General features: G+C 53.0%; 1 protein-coding gene across 4 annotated transcripts in view; it reads right to left on the bottom strand.

Annotated features, from left to right (window-relative positions):
- Positions 1-5618: 5618 nt before the first annotated feature.
- Positions 5619-16008, bottom strand: part of SYVN1 (synoviolin 1) — a 20497-nt gene continuing 10107 nt past the window's right edge. For all 4 annotated transcript variants that reach the window (XM_006037114.3, XM_006037115.3, XM_025193554.1 and 1 more), the window contains 10 exons: positions 14559-14685; positions 13675-13774; positions 13521-13586; positions 12603-12719; positions 11881-12041; positions 11592-11750; positions 11082-11204; positions 9724-9910; positions 8402-8559; positions 5619-6075 (listed from right to left, as the gene is read on the bottom strand). In XM_006037114.3, the coding sequence (XP_006037176.2) occupies positions 5921-6075; positions 8402-8559; positions 9724-9910; positions 11082-11204; positions 11592-11750; positions 11881-12041; positions 12603-12719; positions 13521-13586; positions 13675-13774; positions 14559-14685 (1353 nt within the window). In that variant the 3' untranslated portion in view covers positions 5619-5920. The remainder of the gene's footprint in view (positions 6076-8401; positions 8560-9723; positions 9911-11081; positions 11205-11591; positions 11751-11880; positions 12042-12602; positions 12720-13520; positions 13587-13674; positions 13775-14558; positions 14686-16008) is intronic.

The raw sequence follows: 16008 nt of genomic DNA, 5'->3' as shown, positions 1-16008 counted from the left end.
CCCAGCCCCTCTCTCTCTCGCCCGCGCTCACCCGCCGCCTCGAGGCCACTGTCCCCGCCGCCCCCTGGGCCGGGGACTCCCTCCGCCCCGGCCCCACCGCCGCAGCCCGCACTGGCCGGTGCCTCCAGCCCCTCTGCCGCCATCTTGTCGCGCTGCCAGCTCGAGCGCACGGCGCATGCGCGGCCGCGGGGACCCGGATGAAAGCGCGCGAAGCGTTGGAGGAGAGACCATAGAGCTGCGAGCTAGAGCGCCCGACCACTTCCGCCCTCCTGAGGCGGGAGCATTAAAGGAACGGGGTAGAGCAGCCAGCAGGAAGGGCGGTTTGCCGTTGGAGGACCCAGAGGAACCATAGAGACTTGCCTCTGGTCATGGTACTACTGGGTCTCTTCTAGTCGCTCTTGGCCGCTCTGGCCTCCCTTTCTCCCGCCCTTTATGGTTCCCCCTTGGTCCTCCAGTGCCAAGTGCGGCGGGAAGAGAGGCCAGAGCAGCCAAGATGAACCATAGAGGCCTTGGAGTGAAGCTAGAGCGGTCGAGAGGGGTTCCCTTCATTCCCTAGGGAATGTTGCCTGGAGGAACCATAGAGAGTGGGATGGACAAGGCAGAGAGGCCAAAAGGAGTCTCTTCATCTTCTAGGCTCTCTTGGCTCTGGAGGAATCATAGAGAGCAGGATAATGAGAAGCCAGAAAGGTGTCTCTTCTTTTCCTAGGGTCTTTCTGCTCTGGAGGACCAATAAGGGCCTGCAGGAAGAAGGGTCAAAACGGCCAATCTTTTCCCGCTGTTTTTCAGACGGAGGCAGCCAGGAGGAATCAGCGGAGACTCGGATGAAGACAGGCCAGAGTAGCCATGAGCGGCGCTATCGTTTCCCTGGTGTCTCTCAGACCAAGGCAGCCAGGAGCTATCATAAACACTCTGCTGAAGAGAGGCCAGAGTGGTCGACAAGCATCCTCACCTCCGCGTGCCCAGGAGGGCTCAGGAACACGACGGGGAGGGGCTAAGGGCATTCGACTGCATGGGCGCCAGGCTGCAACGCTGACGAAAAGGAAAGGTCGTTAGGAGGAAGCTCGGCTGGTGGCTTTCGGCAAGGAGGGACGAGCCTGTTCTCTAGCACTTCACTCGTACGTTGTTACTAGACTCGCTGGTAAAGAGACCTGGTTAAGAATGGGCTAGGGCCGTGGTTCTCGACCTTCGTAGAATCAAAGGACCCTCGTTCGACTCCCCCTGGGGGAACGCGGCCAGCTCTTAGTTTTCACCCCCTCCCCTTTTTTTTTGAGTACAGAAAAATAACAGAGCAGTTCTTCTGTTGCAAAGAACTCCGAAAGACCCCAGGAGATCAGGATCCGTAGGTTCATCCTGTGAATCGTATCTACGCACCTAGCATTGGCATCCCTTGGCACCCCTGAAATGATCTCAAGGTACTCCAGGGTGCCTTGCTGCCCCAGTTGAGAATCACTGGTCTAGGAAGTGAAGTGGCAGATAGGCTCTCCTGCTGCTACCTGGAGTCGCAATGGCTACAGGCATTTGGAAGAGAAGCTAGGTGCAGCACCCGTGACCTGGAGAAGAAAGGAGCCTAAGGGTTTACAACATGACACCATTAAGCCTTAGGCTAAGCCCCCAGTGATAGGTAACACTAATCTTCCTTTCACGGATGTGCAAACCAAGCAGAGGCACAGGGATGAGACAGAAAACATTCTCTTCCTCCTCTCATCTACCCCCACAGCAGGGCCAGGACCAGACAGGAAAGCCAGGACTCCCCCGTCTTCATATCTGCCTGCAGCACAGTCATGAGAAAGAACTACTTACATCTGTGTATGTTGATAAAAGGTTGAGAAGAGCTTCTGGAGTCAGTTGTAATGAAAAGTGTGTAACCCCACCCCACCCCCATTCCTCAAAGCAGCACAGCCCAATCTTTAATGCAATTTTTATTTTGCTGTATATACAATTTAAGCTATTAAAAATTTATACAGTATTTACAAATTAAATTATCTGAACCATCTCCTCCTCCTCCAGAAAACAAAAACAAAAAAACACCCACCTCTGCAACACGCAAAGATAAAGTAAAAGAGAGAAGTTAAAAGGAAGTCAGAGAGATAGTGACAGGCCAGAAACGTTTCCACTCCTGTAGTCTCACATTTTCTTCCCCGGCTTTTAATAAAACTCCAGGAAAGGAGGCAAATCTCACAGGACCTGTGGCACAGATTAGCACATCCCTGGCTAAGCGGTTGCATTATCAAAATTGCAACATAAAAAACATGGGCTCTTTTCCAAAAATATATATATAATCTTCTCATGTTTCAACTCAACCAGAGATTGATTCCTTTAAAACAACAGGTGGTATTTTTGCTTTTGAGATGCTTCTAACTAAGCCCTGGAAGCATGAAATCAAGCTCGCTCTCCTTCCACGCGCCCAACACTGAATGAGTAGCGCTGTCTAGGAACGCAGATGTATTATTGCAGAGTTGCTCAGATCAAAATCATTTTTTTGGTAACAAGCCAAAAAAACTTCCATGGGCGGGGGGATTTGCTTGTCAAGATTCTTACCATGACAGATTTGGAAATCAAAGGACAGGCAAGGAAGACGTCGAATGGGTTGGCCAACCTTAAGCATCCCTTTAAGCGAGGGAAGAGAAGTCCTCTCTCCTCAGAGGTGACACGTGTTCTAGTGCTGAGACCCTGCTTGTTTCCATGAACGCACACAAGCTTGGGGGCTCTTCAGTGTCAAGCTGCGGACCGCTGCAAGAACAATGTTTCTCCAGCCCCCACAAACATGGCGTCTCCTTAAGAAGGTTCATAGCATTCAGCGAAGAGCCGACAGGACTTGACACTGCTCTTTGGTTCCATCGTTCTGAGAAACACCAAGATGTTGCCCCAGCAGGTGCTACTCTAAGTTTTCTTTTACCGAAGTCCCGTGTAATGCTTTCATGTTCCACAGCTGGAGAAGAGGACAGCACCAGCCCATGCTCCTAGACAGGAAGCCAACTCTGCTAGAGATTCTCCTCAAGCTTTTTAATCCCCCTTCCCCCTCCTTTGCGCTCTTCCTGAAAAGCAAAGCTTTCCTTTTGCAAGAGCTGGATGCACGGAAGGGAGAGACTGCATAGTTTATCACAACACCCGATGCATGCTTAGTGGCTGCCTGTCTGCAGTGATGCATAGCACAGAGCTGTCACAGGATGCTGTCTCCCGAGTCCCAAACCCACAATCCCTTGGCAATGGTCTTCCTCTTCTCAAAGCCCTCAAACGATGCGATTCTGAATCAAGCCCGTGCTAACCCCCACGTGCCTCATCGTGAAAGGTCTAGGCTTGAAAAGGTCTTGACTACTTTTGCCCTTCCCCAGAAGGGCTATGAAATTTTCACCCACCCTTAAGTACTGTCTCTGAATGTGTTTTCCCTGAGATAAGTGTACTATTAGAAACCACTTGGGTTGAAGAGAGGCACTGAAGAGTTATACCGTTCCTGGAAAGGGGGTAGGAGTGGGGGAGCCTTTTTTTTTTTTTTAAATAGCTGAAGAGGAAAGAATTGAGTGATGCATCCTGTGCTGGCTCTAACCTGTTACAGCTTCCCCATACCACATTAAGCTCTGTCCAGCCCATACACAGCTTCCCAACGGAGCCTTTTGGAGGTCTCTGGCACCCATTATTATGTTCACATGTGGCGTGCCTCTTGCCTCTAACTGCAGCAAGCATAGGAGCCCAAGGTCGTGACCGGGCAGTCAGTGACATAGATGCTTCTAAGTCCACCACTGACTGAGGCTAGCCACCCGACTCCTCAGTGCCTCCAGATTGGTCCTCCTGATGAAACATGCTTTATATCAAGGTCTTAATAAGAGCCAACAAGTCTTCACGATTCATCAATCCAGTTTTCAAAGGCTAGTGGAAAGGGATGGTTTACCACTAGAAAGTAACTCAGTGCCCAGAACCAATGCTGCAGTTAAAGTGCCAGTACAGAGGAGTTTGAGAGTTGCATGGATTTGTCTGTGGAAATCTGGTGAGAGAATCAGGTTAGACGAAATTGAGCAAAACCCCACCTCCAACACAGACATCAAAGCTGCTGACAACCCACCAGAAGTCAAACATCCTTAACACGCCCCTTCCTTGGTCTACACATCCTTGTCAGGGAAGCAGACTGGGGGAGCTGGGCTGAAATGGCTCATGGAAAAGTTCCTCCTGGCTTATTCCAGGAGAAGTGGTTGTCCCCGGAAGTGCCCCCATTGCTAATACTGTCCATCAGCAAGACAGAACTTGCCCCAAGCCCACCCTAACATTTGGAGTGATTGCTACTAACAAAACCCAATGAACACAGAGGCGACTGTTTCAGGTCCTGGGAGCAGACCTACTGTCAGGAGCTGCATGAGACCCCTGGGAACCGAACTGGAGAAGACAGCTGTGAGATCACTGCTGTGAGGTCACTGGAGAGAGAAAGGCGGCTGCAGTAAAAGTCCTGATGGGAGAAGAACCCCAAGTGGGGTCTGGTCTGATCCCAGTGAGGCTCAGGGTGAGAGGGGAAAAGGGTTCTGTCTCCCAAGTCCGTAGGGTGTCCCTACAAGAAAGGATCCAAAACAACTGACCCTGGAGAATCCAGGAATAGAGATGACGCCCAGCACCCTCTCTTCCTGTCCTGCCCCAGGACTCAGGACTCCTACCAACTCTCCATGCTTTCAGATGCTGGGAACAGGAGAAGCAGAAGGTAGGAGGGAAGGGAAGGGGGTATATTGCCAACACCAGAGTAACCAGTATGGGCATCGCTATCTGTGCTAGAACCAGTTTCCCTGCCAGCACTCGGGTCTCAAGGGTTCTGTAACATGATACAGACAGCCAAACACTGGAGGAGGGTGGATGGTTGTATGGTTTATCGTCCTCACCAAGAGGCCTATCACATCACCAAGGCTGTGTGGCCAAACTCTTTGGGTGTTGGCAAAGGCGTGATCAATACTGAAGCCACTTGCAACCACAGAGCTGAATTCTAGGGACCCCTCCCCTGCTGGGAAAGGAAAGGACATCAAAGGGATGTCTAAGCCAGGCCACGACTCGGTCCTGGCTTTCCACAGCCCTGCATCTGCTCCGACCCACACTCCCTGTGCCAACAGATTCCTGAATCACAGCAAATAAGAGCATGAAACCTCATGCTGATCTCATTGCAAGCCAGCCTAACCCAATAGCACCCAGAGCAACGCCCGCTGGAAGGGTGTTCTCAGAAGGTATGCATATTTCTGACTCCCCAACCCTTGCTTTGCCAGCTCCCAAATGCTCTTTTCTGCATGTGAAGGTGAGACTGTTTCCCCTCAACCTGGAGATGCGGAAGGACATGCACTTCCTTCCCTGTAGAAGCCGGCTCCTCGTGGGCCTCTTCCAGCAAGACTCCACTGATGTGGCACCAGAGAGGTAGAAACAACTGGGCCGAGGCAGGAAAAGACCTTGCATCGGAGGAGAAACCCCAGCTGCGAGCAGCTCGCCAGACTGTGGAGATGCCCCCCTCTGAGTGGCATGCTGCAGAAGCCCCCAGGGTCCTGTCGCAGCAGCCCTGTGTACCGTGAACTCCCAAGGGAATTTGCAGGGAGCTGTGTGGAAGAAGGCTCTGGAATGGGAAGTGTGAAATCGCAGACGAGAGAACAGCTACAGAGCGGTTTGCATTCGAGGGTGGGGTTTTAAGTTAGAAACAAAAAGGCAGAGTCCATTCCAACCCCCCCCAAACCCGTAGCATCATGGCTGTGGCCTCCTCCTTCCGCTGGCTGGGGTGGGTTAGTCTCAGCCCGTCGAGGTCCCTGGCCCCGTGGCCCCTGACGTTGCGCGTCTGTCTTATTTTTTTAATGTTTTTTTTTTTTCTTTTTAAACTTTCTTTTTAAACAAATTAGGGAGGGCGGAGAAGAGAAAACAAAGTCACGAGCCAAAAATACCAGTCACTGGGCAAGATGGGCTCCGAGGGGTGTCAGTGTGAGGGGGCAGGGGGTGATTCCAGTTTCTGAAGCCGGCGCCGGCGAAGCTCGGCCGTGTCAGGCTCCCCGGATGAAGACAGCTCCTCCTCTTCCTCGAGGGCAGGACCTGGTGGCGTGTAGCCTTCAGCACCCCCCAGGCCAGACAGATCTGCAAAGGAATCAGTCAGGGAATGGGGGACAGCAATTGATGGGGGCAGAGTTTCTCCCTGCCGGCACCTCACAATGGAGAGCAGCAAGACTTGGCCACAAGCAGCTAAGACCATGGCTCGCAACCTGTTTAGAATCAAGGTTTTCCCCTCAAAAGATGCCAGTGCATAGAGCCAGGTTGATCCGTGGGCTAGATGGAACCCCACATGCCAGGATCAGGTGTGTCCCCCCCGCACCTGTGCTGGAATTGGGCTCTGGCACCTAGTGCTGCCCCTGATGTGCCAGAATTGGACCCTGGGACCCAGAACCACCACTCCCCAGCCCTGTGTACCGGGATCAGAAGGCAGATTCAGAGCACAGGGCCTGGGGTTCCCCATGAGTCCACATATTTGGCGGTGGAGGAGCAGTGCCAACTTTCTCCTACTTCCAGACCCACGAGAAGCCCTGTAGGCCAGACAATACAGGGCCACAGGCTGGATTTGGCCGGTTGACTGAGGCCTGAATACCCTTGTCCTAGAACAATTCTTCTGGTACAAAGAGCTTGGAAAGACACAGGTAGATGGGAAGGTCCGGACACTGGATTCCCATTGGAAATCTCTGTGTTGATCGCGTGTACCTACATCTAGCAGCACTGCTCTTGTGCAGCACCCTCAACTGAGGCAATCATAGCACGGGGAGGGATCCTGGTGTAAACATAAAAATACCAGTGTCCATTCCTGCGAGGGGTTGCATAGCAACCACGCTAGTGAGGAGGCCGCTATCTGGTTACAGCTGAGCAAACAGCTAGGAATTTTGTCAAGGCATCGGCACTGTCAATGGACAGCAGGGAGAAGAGGATGCGTGATAAAACAGGTATGTGATAAGAAAGGTAAGCAGGTAGGAGTGTTTACAGTATAAATAGGCTGGAAGGGCGCTGCCACATGCTCCAATTAAAACTGGATAGGAACCAGCTACAAAGTTATTCTACATTTTCAGGCACTGACTTTGTAGCTGGATGGCCATTTTTATGGCGTGATAATCGCCTTGCACATGTATGTGGCCGATCTAAGTTCACTGCACAATAAGCCAGTTAACTGTGAGATAACTAGGGGTCTACTCAATTTGTGAAATCTGGGATTGTCTGTGAAATCAGCTTAAATAAAACACCTGAAAAATAAAAAGCTGAGTCCCAGCGGGAGATGGCTGTCCTCGCTGCCGCTGCAGCCCAGCGTGGCAACCCGCCTGCAGGGGTGCTGAGGAAGGCTTTGGCTGGTGAGGCAGCAGACAAAATGGTGGCCTCTCCCTTGTCCCCCCCAACCTCTTGGGGCCTCTCCACCAATCAGTGCCAAGGCGCAGAGCCAGTGAAGCACATCTGGGAAATATCCATGGAATTTGCTCTTTATGCTGTGACCAACCCCAAAATTGTTTACTCTCACTACAATTTAAGTAGGTCCTTAGTGATAATCACTTTGCATGTGTGGCTGGTCTAAATGTATTGCACCAGTGAACTGTGTAATACATGTTACGTGTGGCAGGGGCTTAAGTAGCCAGCACTAGTAGTAATAACAGTAATAAGAGTAGCAGGAAAAATAATGGATATGGAGGAAACAAATGGTATAAACACAGTCTGGGAACAAAGGGTCAATGGACTGCTGGACTATGCCCTTGAATGTCCCTGAACTGTCTGATCAACAGGACAAGGAGCAATGCTAGCTTGCAAGGCAACTAATGCGTTGCTTAGAATAAGAGTGTGTGCTATCTGCATTAGTTAGGGTGACCATATGTCCCCGATTGGCTGGGACGGTCCCAGATTTCATGTGTCGCCTCAGATGGTGGGTGAAAACGGAAGCAAAAGTCCCAGATTGGTGGCACCACCACACCTGCACGTACCCAGCCCAGCTCCTCCTGTGCAGCAGCTGGAAGCAGGGGGTGGGCTGCAGCCAGGTGTGGATGTGGGCGGGTGTGTGTGTGTGGTCCCCCTTACCCATCCTGGATTTTCTTCAAAATTATATGGCTGCCCTACCACAAGTGGAGGGGAAACTCCCCCCACTGCCCAATCCAAGGGTTCTGGGTAACGGTGTGACCCCAATTGAGAATCGCTGGCTAACTGGGCAAGCCCTCTGGCCTGTCTCATTCAGTGGCAGACGTCTGAATGGGGTGGTTCATCCCAACAGATGCCACCTACCCTAGAGGTAGGGATGACACAGGACTGCATAGGCTGGCCGTGAGAAAGCTGTCTGACACAGCCCCTGGCAATCTCCAGTGCTATGGAGGAAGTTGGCAGCGGTGTTTTCAGGCCCCTGGAGCTGATAGGCAGCACAATGTATCATAGGTTCTGTTTCCTCTACCTGTTTGACCTGTTGAGTCCGGTTCACCAGATGTGGCCCCCTCTGGAGATGCCACCGGAGGTGTAGTGCTGTCTGGCGAAGGCAAGGTGGTAGATTCATCAGTGTGGGGGACCTGGGTCGAGGTGGATGTGCTGGGAGGCTGGGCAGGACGGGGTGACCTGTCCAAAGGAGAGGGTTGTAAAGTAAGGACAAAGAGCAGCCCATCTACTTCCTATGGGCCCCACCGTGTAAGCCTCTGAATATTAACTGACAGAAACACTAATGAACACATACGCAACGCACATAGAGGCTTTGCTAATAGCACAATCAATGCAGGCCTCACCAAAGGCTGACCCACACCACCAGGCTGCCTGAGAGACTCAGAGCATTAACAGGAGTCTCTCATCAGATGCTTATGGTCTCTAACAGGGGTAGGTCCATAGCTTGATGCCAGCTGTCTCAACTCACCTTCCTCCCCTGATTTTTCACTCCTAGCTCAGAAGGTCCTAGTCTGAAAGGGTCCTCACTCGTCATAGAATCATGGAGAAGCAGGGCTGGAAGGGACCTGCAGAGGTCACATCTACTCCAATAACCTGCCTGAAGCAGGATCAGCCCTGTCCAAAGCACCCCGTACAAATCCATTATTTAAACTCGACATAAGACTACCATCAACCCTGACACAACACAGACACCACACCCAAACCTGCCACAGGGAAAACAGGGGAACCATGGCAGCCAACATCCTGCTTTTGTGAAACGTTGTCAATATACACTCAAAAGATCCCAGGTGGAGGCCACAACTCCCCCGGTAGAGGAAGGAGGAGGGGTGTGGCCTCCAATCCAACCAGGGGATAAAATTCCTTCCTGACCTCAAAGGCAGTGCTGGTCTGCCCTTAGCTGAGAGGCAAGACCTTGTAGCCAGGACCCTCTGGTTCGAACCCAGCAGGGGCACTGGCAGAGCCGAGTCCCCATCCCCAGCCTGGGCTGCAGCCAGCATCTAGTGCCTTTGAGGGAGGCTTAAAAACAGACACATGCATCAGAAAGGGGGAAGGGAGCAACCAGCAAAGCCCAGAAGCCTAGAAAATCCCCTTACTACAACATAGACACTGAGACACTGCTATGCCTAGATCACCCCGATCAATGGCTGTCCAGTCTCTTCTTGAACACCTCCAGTGATGGAGTCCACAACTCCCCTGGGTGTCTATTCTACTGCTTCCCTGCTCTAAAACAGGGAAGGCATTTTTCCTGAGCGCCAATCTAAAGTTACTCGGGCTCTACCCCTCAGTCTCTTCCCAGTAACATGGAAGCAAACCCCCATTACAGTCCCTGCCCCACAGACATACCCAATGGTTGCTAGGACAGTGAGATACTGGTTGATCTGGAGCATGGCCGCATCCAGGAGCGTGTGGATGTTCTGTAGGCACTGTAGCCGGGCTTCCAGGTTCTGCCGGTCGTGGCCCTCCATGGCCCGGAGCTCTTCATCCGTGAGCCCTGCAAACCCGGCAGGTGGCACCGGCATGGGAGGGAAACCTGTTTGTAGGAGGGAGAGAGGTGGGTTTCTTGGCTTCCCTTCAGGAAGATGAGAGCATCCTTGCTAGTTGTTGTCTACCACTAGGCTGTTTCCTGTGCTCCAGCCCAAAAGTATCAAGCTGGTGGCACTGGATCGTCCACTGGATCAGCAATTTGGACGACGGGGTGAAAAGCAACCTGTTCAAATTTGCTGATGATACCAAAATTTGGGGTGAGGTGGGCACGGTAGTAGGGAGGGAAAGACTGCAGAAAGACCTGGATAGGTTGCAAGGGTGGGCTAACAAAAACAGGATGCGTTTCAATACGGACAAGTGCAGGGTGCTGCACTTGGGCAGTAGTAACCGGCAACACACTTATAAGATGGGAAACTCCCTTCTTGAGAGCACGGAGGCAGAAAGGGATCTTGGAGTCATCACTGACTCCAAGATGAACATGGGCCGACAGTGCGAGGTCACGGTTGGCAGGGCTAACCAGACCCTATCATGCATCCACAGGTGCATCTCAAGTAGGGCCAAGGAGGTGATCCTCCCCCTCTATGCGACACTGGTCAGGCCGCAGCTGGAGTACTGTGTCCAGTTCTGGGCACCCCACTTCAAGAGGGATGTGGAGAACATTGAGAGGGTCCAGAGAAGTGCCACCCGCATGATCTGGGGACAGCAGGGCAGACTCTACAATGAGAGGCTACGGGACCTGAACCTGTTCAGCCTTCACAAGAGAAGGCTGAGGGGGGACCTTGTGACTGTCTATAAACTCACTAGGGACCAGAAGGGTTTGGGGGAGACCTTGTTTCCCCTAGCGCCCCCCGGGATAACAAGGAATAACGGCCACAAGTTGTTGGAGAGTAGGTTTAGATTAGACATCCGTAAGAACTACTTCACAGTTAGGGCGGCTAGGATCTGGAACCAACTTCCAAGGGAAGTGGTGCTGGCTCCTACCCTGGGGGTCTTTAAGAAGCGGCTCAATGCCTACCTGGCTGGGGTCACTTGAGCCCAGTTTCCCTCCTGCCCAGGCAGGGGGTCGGACTTGAAGATCTACAAGGTCCCTTCCGACCCTACTTCTATGATTTTATGGATCTTGGGCCTCGATAAATGTAGCCCTTGGGGAATCTCCCTCTGTTGGGGGAAAATCAAGGAGCCCTTCTCTTCCCCCTCCCCAGCCCCCCGGAGCTTACCAAACAGAGGGGGCCATGGCATCCCTATCCAGGGGGGAGGGAAGGGTAAGCCCGGCACGGTTCCTGCAGGGGCAGCAGTGTCTGATCCTGCTGCCGAGTCTCCACTGGGGCGTGAGGTACTGGCTGCAGAGAGAAAGAAGACAGAGTCCTGGTGAAGTGGTCACGGGGCCATGTGATCTGTGCATGGCCGATGAGATTACTGTGTCTCTTCACACACAGGCAACACATGGACAGAAACGGGCAGACACACCAGCCAAGGCAAAATGTTAATTCAGATATTTCACAGGTACTCAGGGTGGGATGACGGTGAGCTTTTATGCCTGTCAGATTCCAGTATTAAAGGACAAACAGGTTGGCCGTTTTTAGCTCGAGTAGGACAGCAAACACACACCCATGATGTTACCCCAGGGTTACTAAAGGGAGTTTCTTGCAGGGTAACTTTATCCCAGGATTTAGAGCGAGTTGCTCTGTAATAGTGTGGGCAGTGATGTGAAGGGTGAGGTTTCTTACCTGTTGCCTGAGCCCCAGAGGTGGAGGGCGAGCTGGAGGCGGCTGCAGGGTTCTCGGCGTTGTTGGCTGGCTGGACGCCGGGGACTGGCGGGAATGGAGCCATAGGAGGCCAGAAGGGGAACATCCCTGGAGGAAATGGGGGCAGGACGCCCTGGGGGACTGTGGAGGCAAGCAGAGAAAGGGGTGCATGAAGCAGAGTTCCCAGCTGCGTTTCCCTGGTACCCCTCAGCTGTGGCACAAGACAGACTTATACCCATCTTAGAGAGGTCAACTGAGGCAGGGCACTCACAGTTGGGGGGCTGGGGCACCAGCGGCGTGTGCTGCTGCTGCTGCTGGCCTGGCTCTGGCGGCTCGGGCGGAGGCTGGGACTGGGCAGGCAATGAGGCACGCAGGACATCCATACGGCACGTGGGGCAGGTCTGCTGGCGCTGGAACCATGACCGCAGGCAGCTGCAGGGGGTGGAAGATATCGTTGGCTTATGTTGGGGCCTCTGCCAGAGGCTGGAGACCCACTCGTCTGACTCCTGTCCAGTCCAGCCCCTTCTAGAGTCAGGATCAGCCCCATCTGCACTAGCCCAGACACAAGGCATGGCACTGTAGGTAAGTCAGGCTGGACAGGACCTTGTGAGGTCACATCCAGCCCCCTGCTCAAGGCAGGACCATCCCTGGCTAAATCATCCCCAACCAAGTGTCTCCAAGCTGCTCTTGGACATCTCCAGGGACAGAGACTCTACCACGTCTCTAGGCAGCCTGTTCCAAAGCTTGACCCCCCTCAGAGTCAAAACGTTCCTCCTCATGTGCCACCTCAGTTTGCCCTGCTGCAGCTTGAGGCCATTGCCCCAAAGCCCATCCTCTACAGCCACAGAGAAAAGCCCATCCCCATCCTGTCATTGTCCTTTGGGGATTTGAAGACTGTGATCAAATCCCACCCTCTGCCTCTTCTTCTGAGGCTTCTCTGGGGCTCTAAGATTCTAGGCAGAGGCAGAAACATGCCACCAAGATTTTCCCCACCTGGTATGGAAAATGTGATTGCAAGGCAAGCGCTTGGCGCCTGTCACCATCTCCTCCCGGCAGATGATACACACATTGTCCATGGCTTGTAGCTCTTCTGGGGTGGCATCGGGGTACCTGGGTGGGGAGCAGAGATAGGGGGGATAGAATCTCAGGCAGAGAAGGTGAGGAAAGCTGTGACACTAAGACTCGCCACCCCCACAGAGTCACCTTGGCCCGGGGCATTTCAGAGCAGACCCAAAGGAGACCATCAGGTTTCTGCTGAGCCACAGGCTGGCTGGCATATCTTAAGCCAAAACCATCTTGCTCTGTATCAAGGCCTTGAGGCTCGAGGGGGAAGTCAGGGCCATTGTGGTCTCACGGCCAGGACTGCTACGTTCTTTCCTCAACTGGGCCAAGCCCCTGACCCTGCCACTGCCCTGCCCTCCTATCTGCTGTTACAATAAGCTCTTTGGAGAGAGGAAGGCCGGCTCTCACTGGGTGACCGCAGCCTCCAGTACAACAGGCCACCTTCTACCCACTCTCCTTCAAGCACCCCTGATCTCAGTCAAGGGGTGTATACGGTGTTCAGTGTGATGCCCCGCCGCAACCCAATACCATATTTACTTGCATACAATACAGCCTAGAATTAAGCAGGTGCCTTGGTTTTGAAATGTGGAGGGAAGGAATAGAGGTCTTTCCTTGTATAAACTGAGTAGTGGCAACTACAGAACTGAGGCTGCTCATTTTTCTGCTCCTTGAGTGGATTTTACTTTCACCTGGAAAGTGACAGAAACTGCTCTTACTGTATTACTCATATATACTGTGCACCACAATTCCCAGCAGCTGGTTTTTGGGGGAGGAAGATGCACCTTGTATGTGAGAAAGTATGGTAGTTTCAGCCTATGGGAGTGGTCTGTCCCTCCCCTGTATACTCACAGGGTGTTCATGTTGCGGATGGCGCGGCGGGACATGATGGCGTCCGTCACAGCCTTCTTGAACTGCCTGGAATGAAAAGTGAGCAGCTTGAGTCACGCACCCAGGCACCGGGATGGGAAACACAGCATGTGCCAGGCTGGCCGGGTCTGCTCACCTCATGGCCAGGTACATGGGCCGGATGGCGAAGAGAGGGAAGGTGTGCACCTTGATCATGATGGTCATGAAGGCCATGTAGAGAAGCACCTTGATGAAGCCTGGTGAGGAGGGGAGATTTGAACCCTCAGCCCTTCTCCAGCAGAGCTCACCCAGCCCTTAAACACCTATCAGCCCCCACAGCCAGATCAGAGAGGCAGGCTTCTGTGATCAGAGTCCTGGTCCTCCACATCCACCAGAGAGGACTACGGGGCTGTACTAGGGGGACAATAAGCAAGGGTGGACTGTCCCCACACCCGTCTCTCCCCGCAGCACAGAACCCAGGAAGCTCCAACAATGAGTTACGTTCCCCTCTCCCACAGATGGGCAAGGGAACCCAGGTGTCCTGCTCCAACTTGCTCCCCATTCTCTTCCACCCAGACTGGGTTCTAACTCATTGTCACCCCCCACAAGCTAAAGCACCATGGCTTCCAGGAACCTGCCCAAACCCCACAGTTTGCTGGGGCCCATCTCAAAACCTTTGCCTTGGAGCCTAGATGATAAGTTAGATTCAGGGTGACCAAGTCTTCTAATCCTTCTAACCACAGGCCAAATCGAGGGCCAGAGAACCCCAGAGATCTGCGAGTCCCAGAGGCCTTGCTCTGTGCACACTGCCCCAGCTCACAGCAATCGCTTGGTGTTATTAGATGCGTTTGAAGAGCCCAGGAGCTACATGGGATTTGGGGAACTGCAGCTGAGTCTCTCATTTCCACGCTGGGCTGTTTCAAGGCCTCTCAAACAATCTCGCAGAAATACCCCCTTCCAAGAAGCCCCAGGCTGAGGCACCAACCTGGCCTCCTCCAACAGCTTTCCCAACTCCCATGGGGCTAAGGGAAGGCAGGTTACCCGTGAAGAGCTCCGTGTAGAGCATGTAGACAGCCTTGTTGTCCCAGGGATTCTCACTCTGGAGGTCGATTGAGTGCAGGACATACTTGATGAAAATGGTGAGTACCATGGTCATGAGGATGGCATACTGTGGGGGGACAGGGAGAGAGGAGGCATCAAGGGGTGAGCTGGCTCTGAGTGGGTCGGGGCCAGCTCTTCTCCCTCTGGGGAAGGGGCTGAGTCATGGAGTGAGGGCAAGAGTCTCTCTGTAGCTTCCCAGCTGCTTCAAAGAGCAGCAGTTATTCAGGGGGAGGGAGTGGGGGCCTGAAGTCAACCTCAGAGATACTGGGAGCAAACAGACTCACCTCTACCTCGAGGCAGAGGGCCTGGAGAAACCAGGTGGCAGGCAACAGAATTCATCGTGCTGATTCACATCCCACTCTCCCCCCTCCAGAAATTAGTGACTGAAAATTCAATGTGGAAACTGATTCAGACCAGTTTGGTTAAAATGAAAACAATCTTTCTCTCTCTATTCCGCCTTCCGAGAACAAGGTGCGGGTGTTAAATGGGGGACATGTAGTAGCCAAATAAATATGGTAGATCCGGAGAGAGAAAGCCCAAGGGACTGGGATGTAGAAGCATCCTTTAAAACAGTGATTCTCGACTGGGGGAACTGCAAGACCCCCCTCAAGGTGTACCACGATGCAGGCGGCAGTGACCAGGTTAAACTGCCCCGTGCTTCCAGAAGGAACCAGACCAGGAAGGGCTACAATATGTTGGCCAAACCATGGCACAGTCACAAAAGTCTCTGGCCTTTTAACTAATTCTGAAGCTATGCAACAGATGCAGTTCCTGGCCCTTTAATTCATTCTGTAGCCGATGGTGGGGGGGGCGGCCTACAGTTACACTGCAAAGTGAGACCTGTGAAAGCCAAGAACCAGCAGACAAACATCCTGAAAGGGGCAAAGGATGTGGAAAGTCCGGGAAGATGCAAGGGGCAAGGGACCAGCTGCTGTCAAGGCAACCCAAGGGGGAGAAGGGGGTGTGAATCACCCATAAAAGATTAGACCTGTGGGAGTGCTCAGCAGCTAAGACCTTCAGATCCCCCAGAAAAACTTCTGAATGCCTGGCTGCAGATACTGTCCTTGGGACCACGTAAGACGCATGCAAAGCTTTTGTTGTGTCTTAACTTAGGCTACAGCCATGGGTCAGATCCAGTCTGGGTGCCATGTGATCCAGTCAGGCTGCAGGGCCCAATCCTAGCACCCTGGGGTGGAAGGAGGAGGGACTGATGGACACACACAATCAGGGTCAGATACCAGCATATGGGGCTTGATCCAGCCTACAGATCCGCCACACCCTACTCCATTCACCTGGCCCACAGAGCCAAAAGGTTGAGCTCCACTGCTTTAGGTCACCAGAGAGCTCTGTAGGGGAGCATGTGGCATAGTTTTACCTGAAGGCAACACCC

Source organism: Alligator sinensis, unplaced genomic scaffold, assembly GCF_000455745.1.
Source record: "Alligator sinensis unplaced genomic scaffold, ASM45574v1 scaffold1318_2, whole genome shotgun sequence".
Lineage (NCBI taxonomy): Eukaryota > Metazoa > Chordata > Crocodylia > Alligatoridae > Alligator > Alligator sinensis.
The sequence above is the reverse complement of the archived record's forward strand: the minus strand, read 5'-3'. Positions and strand labels throughout refer to the sequence as shown.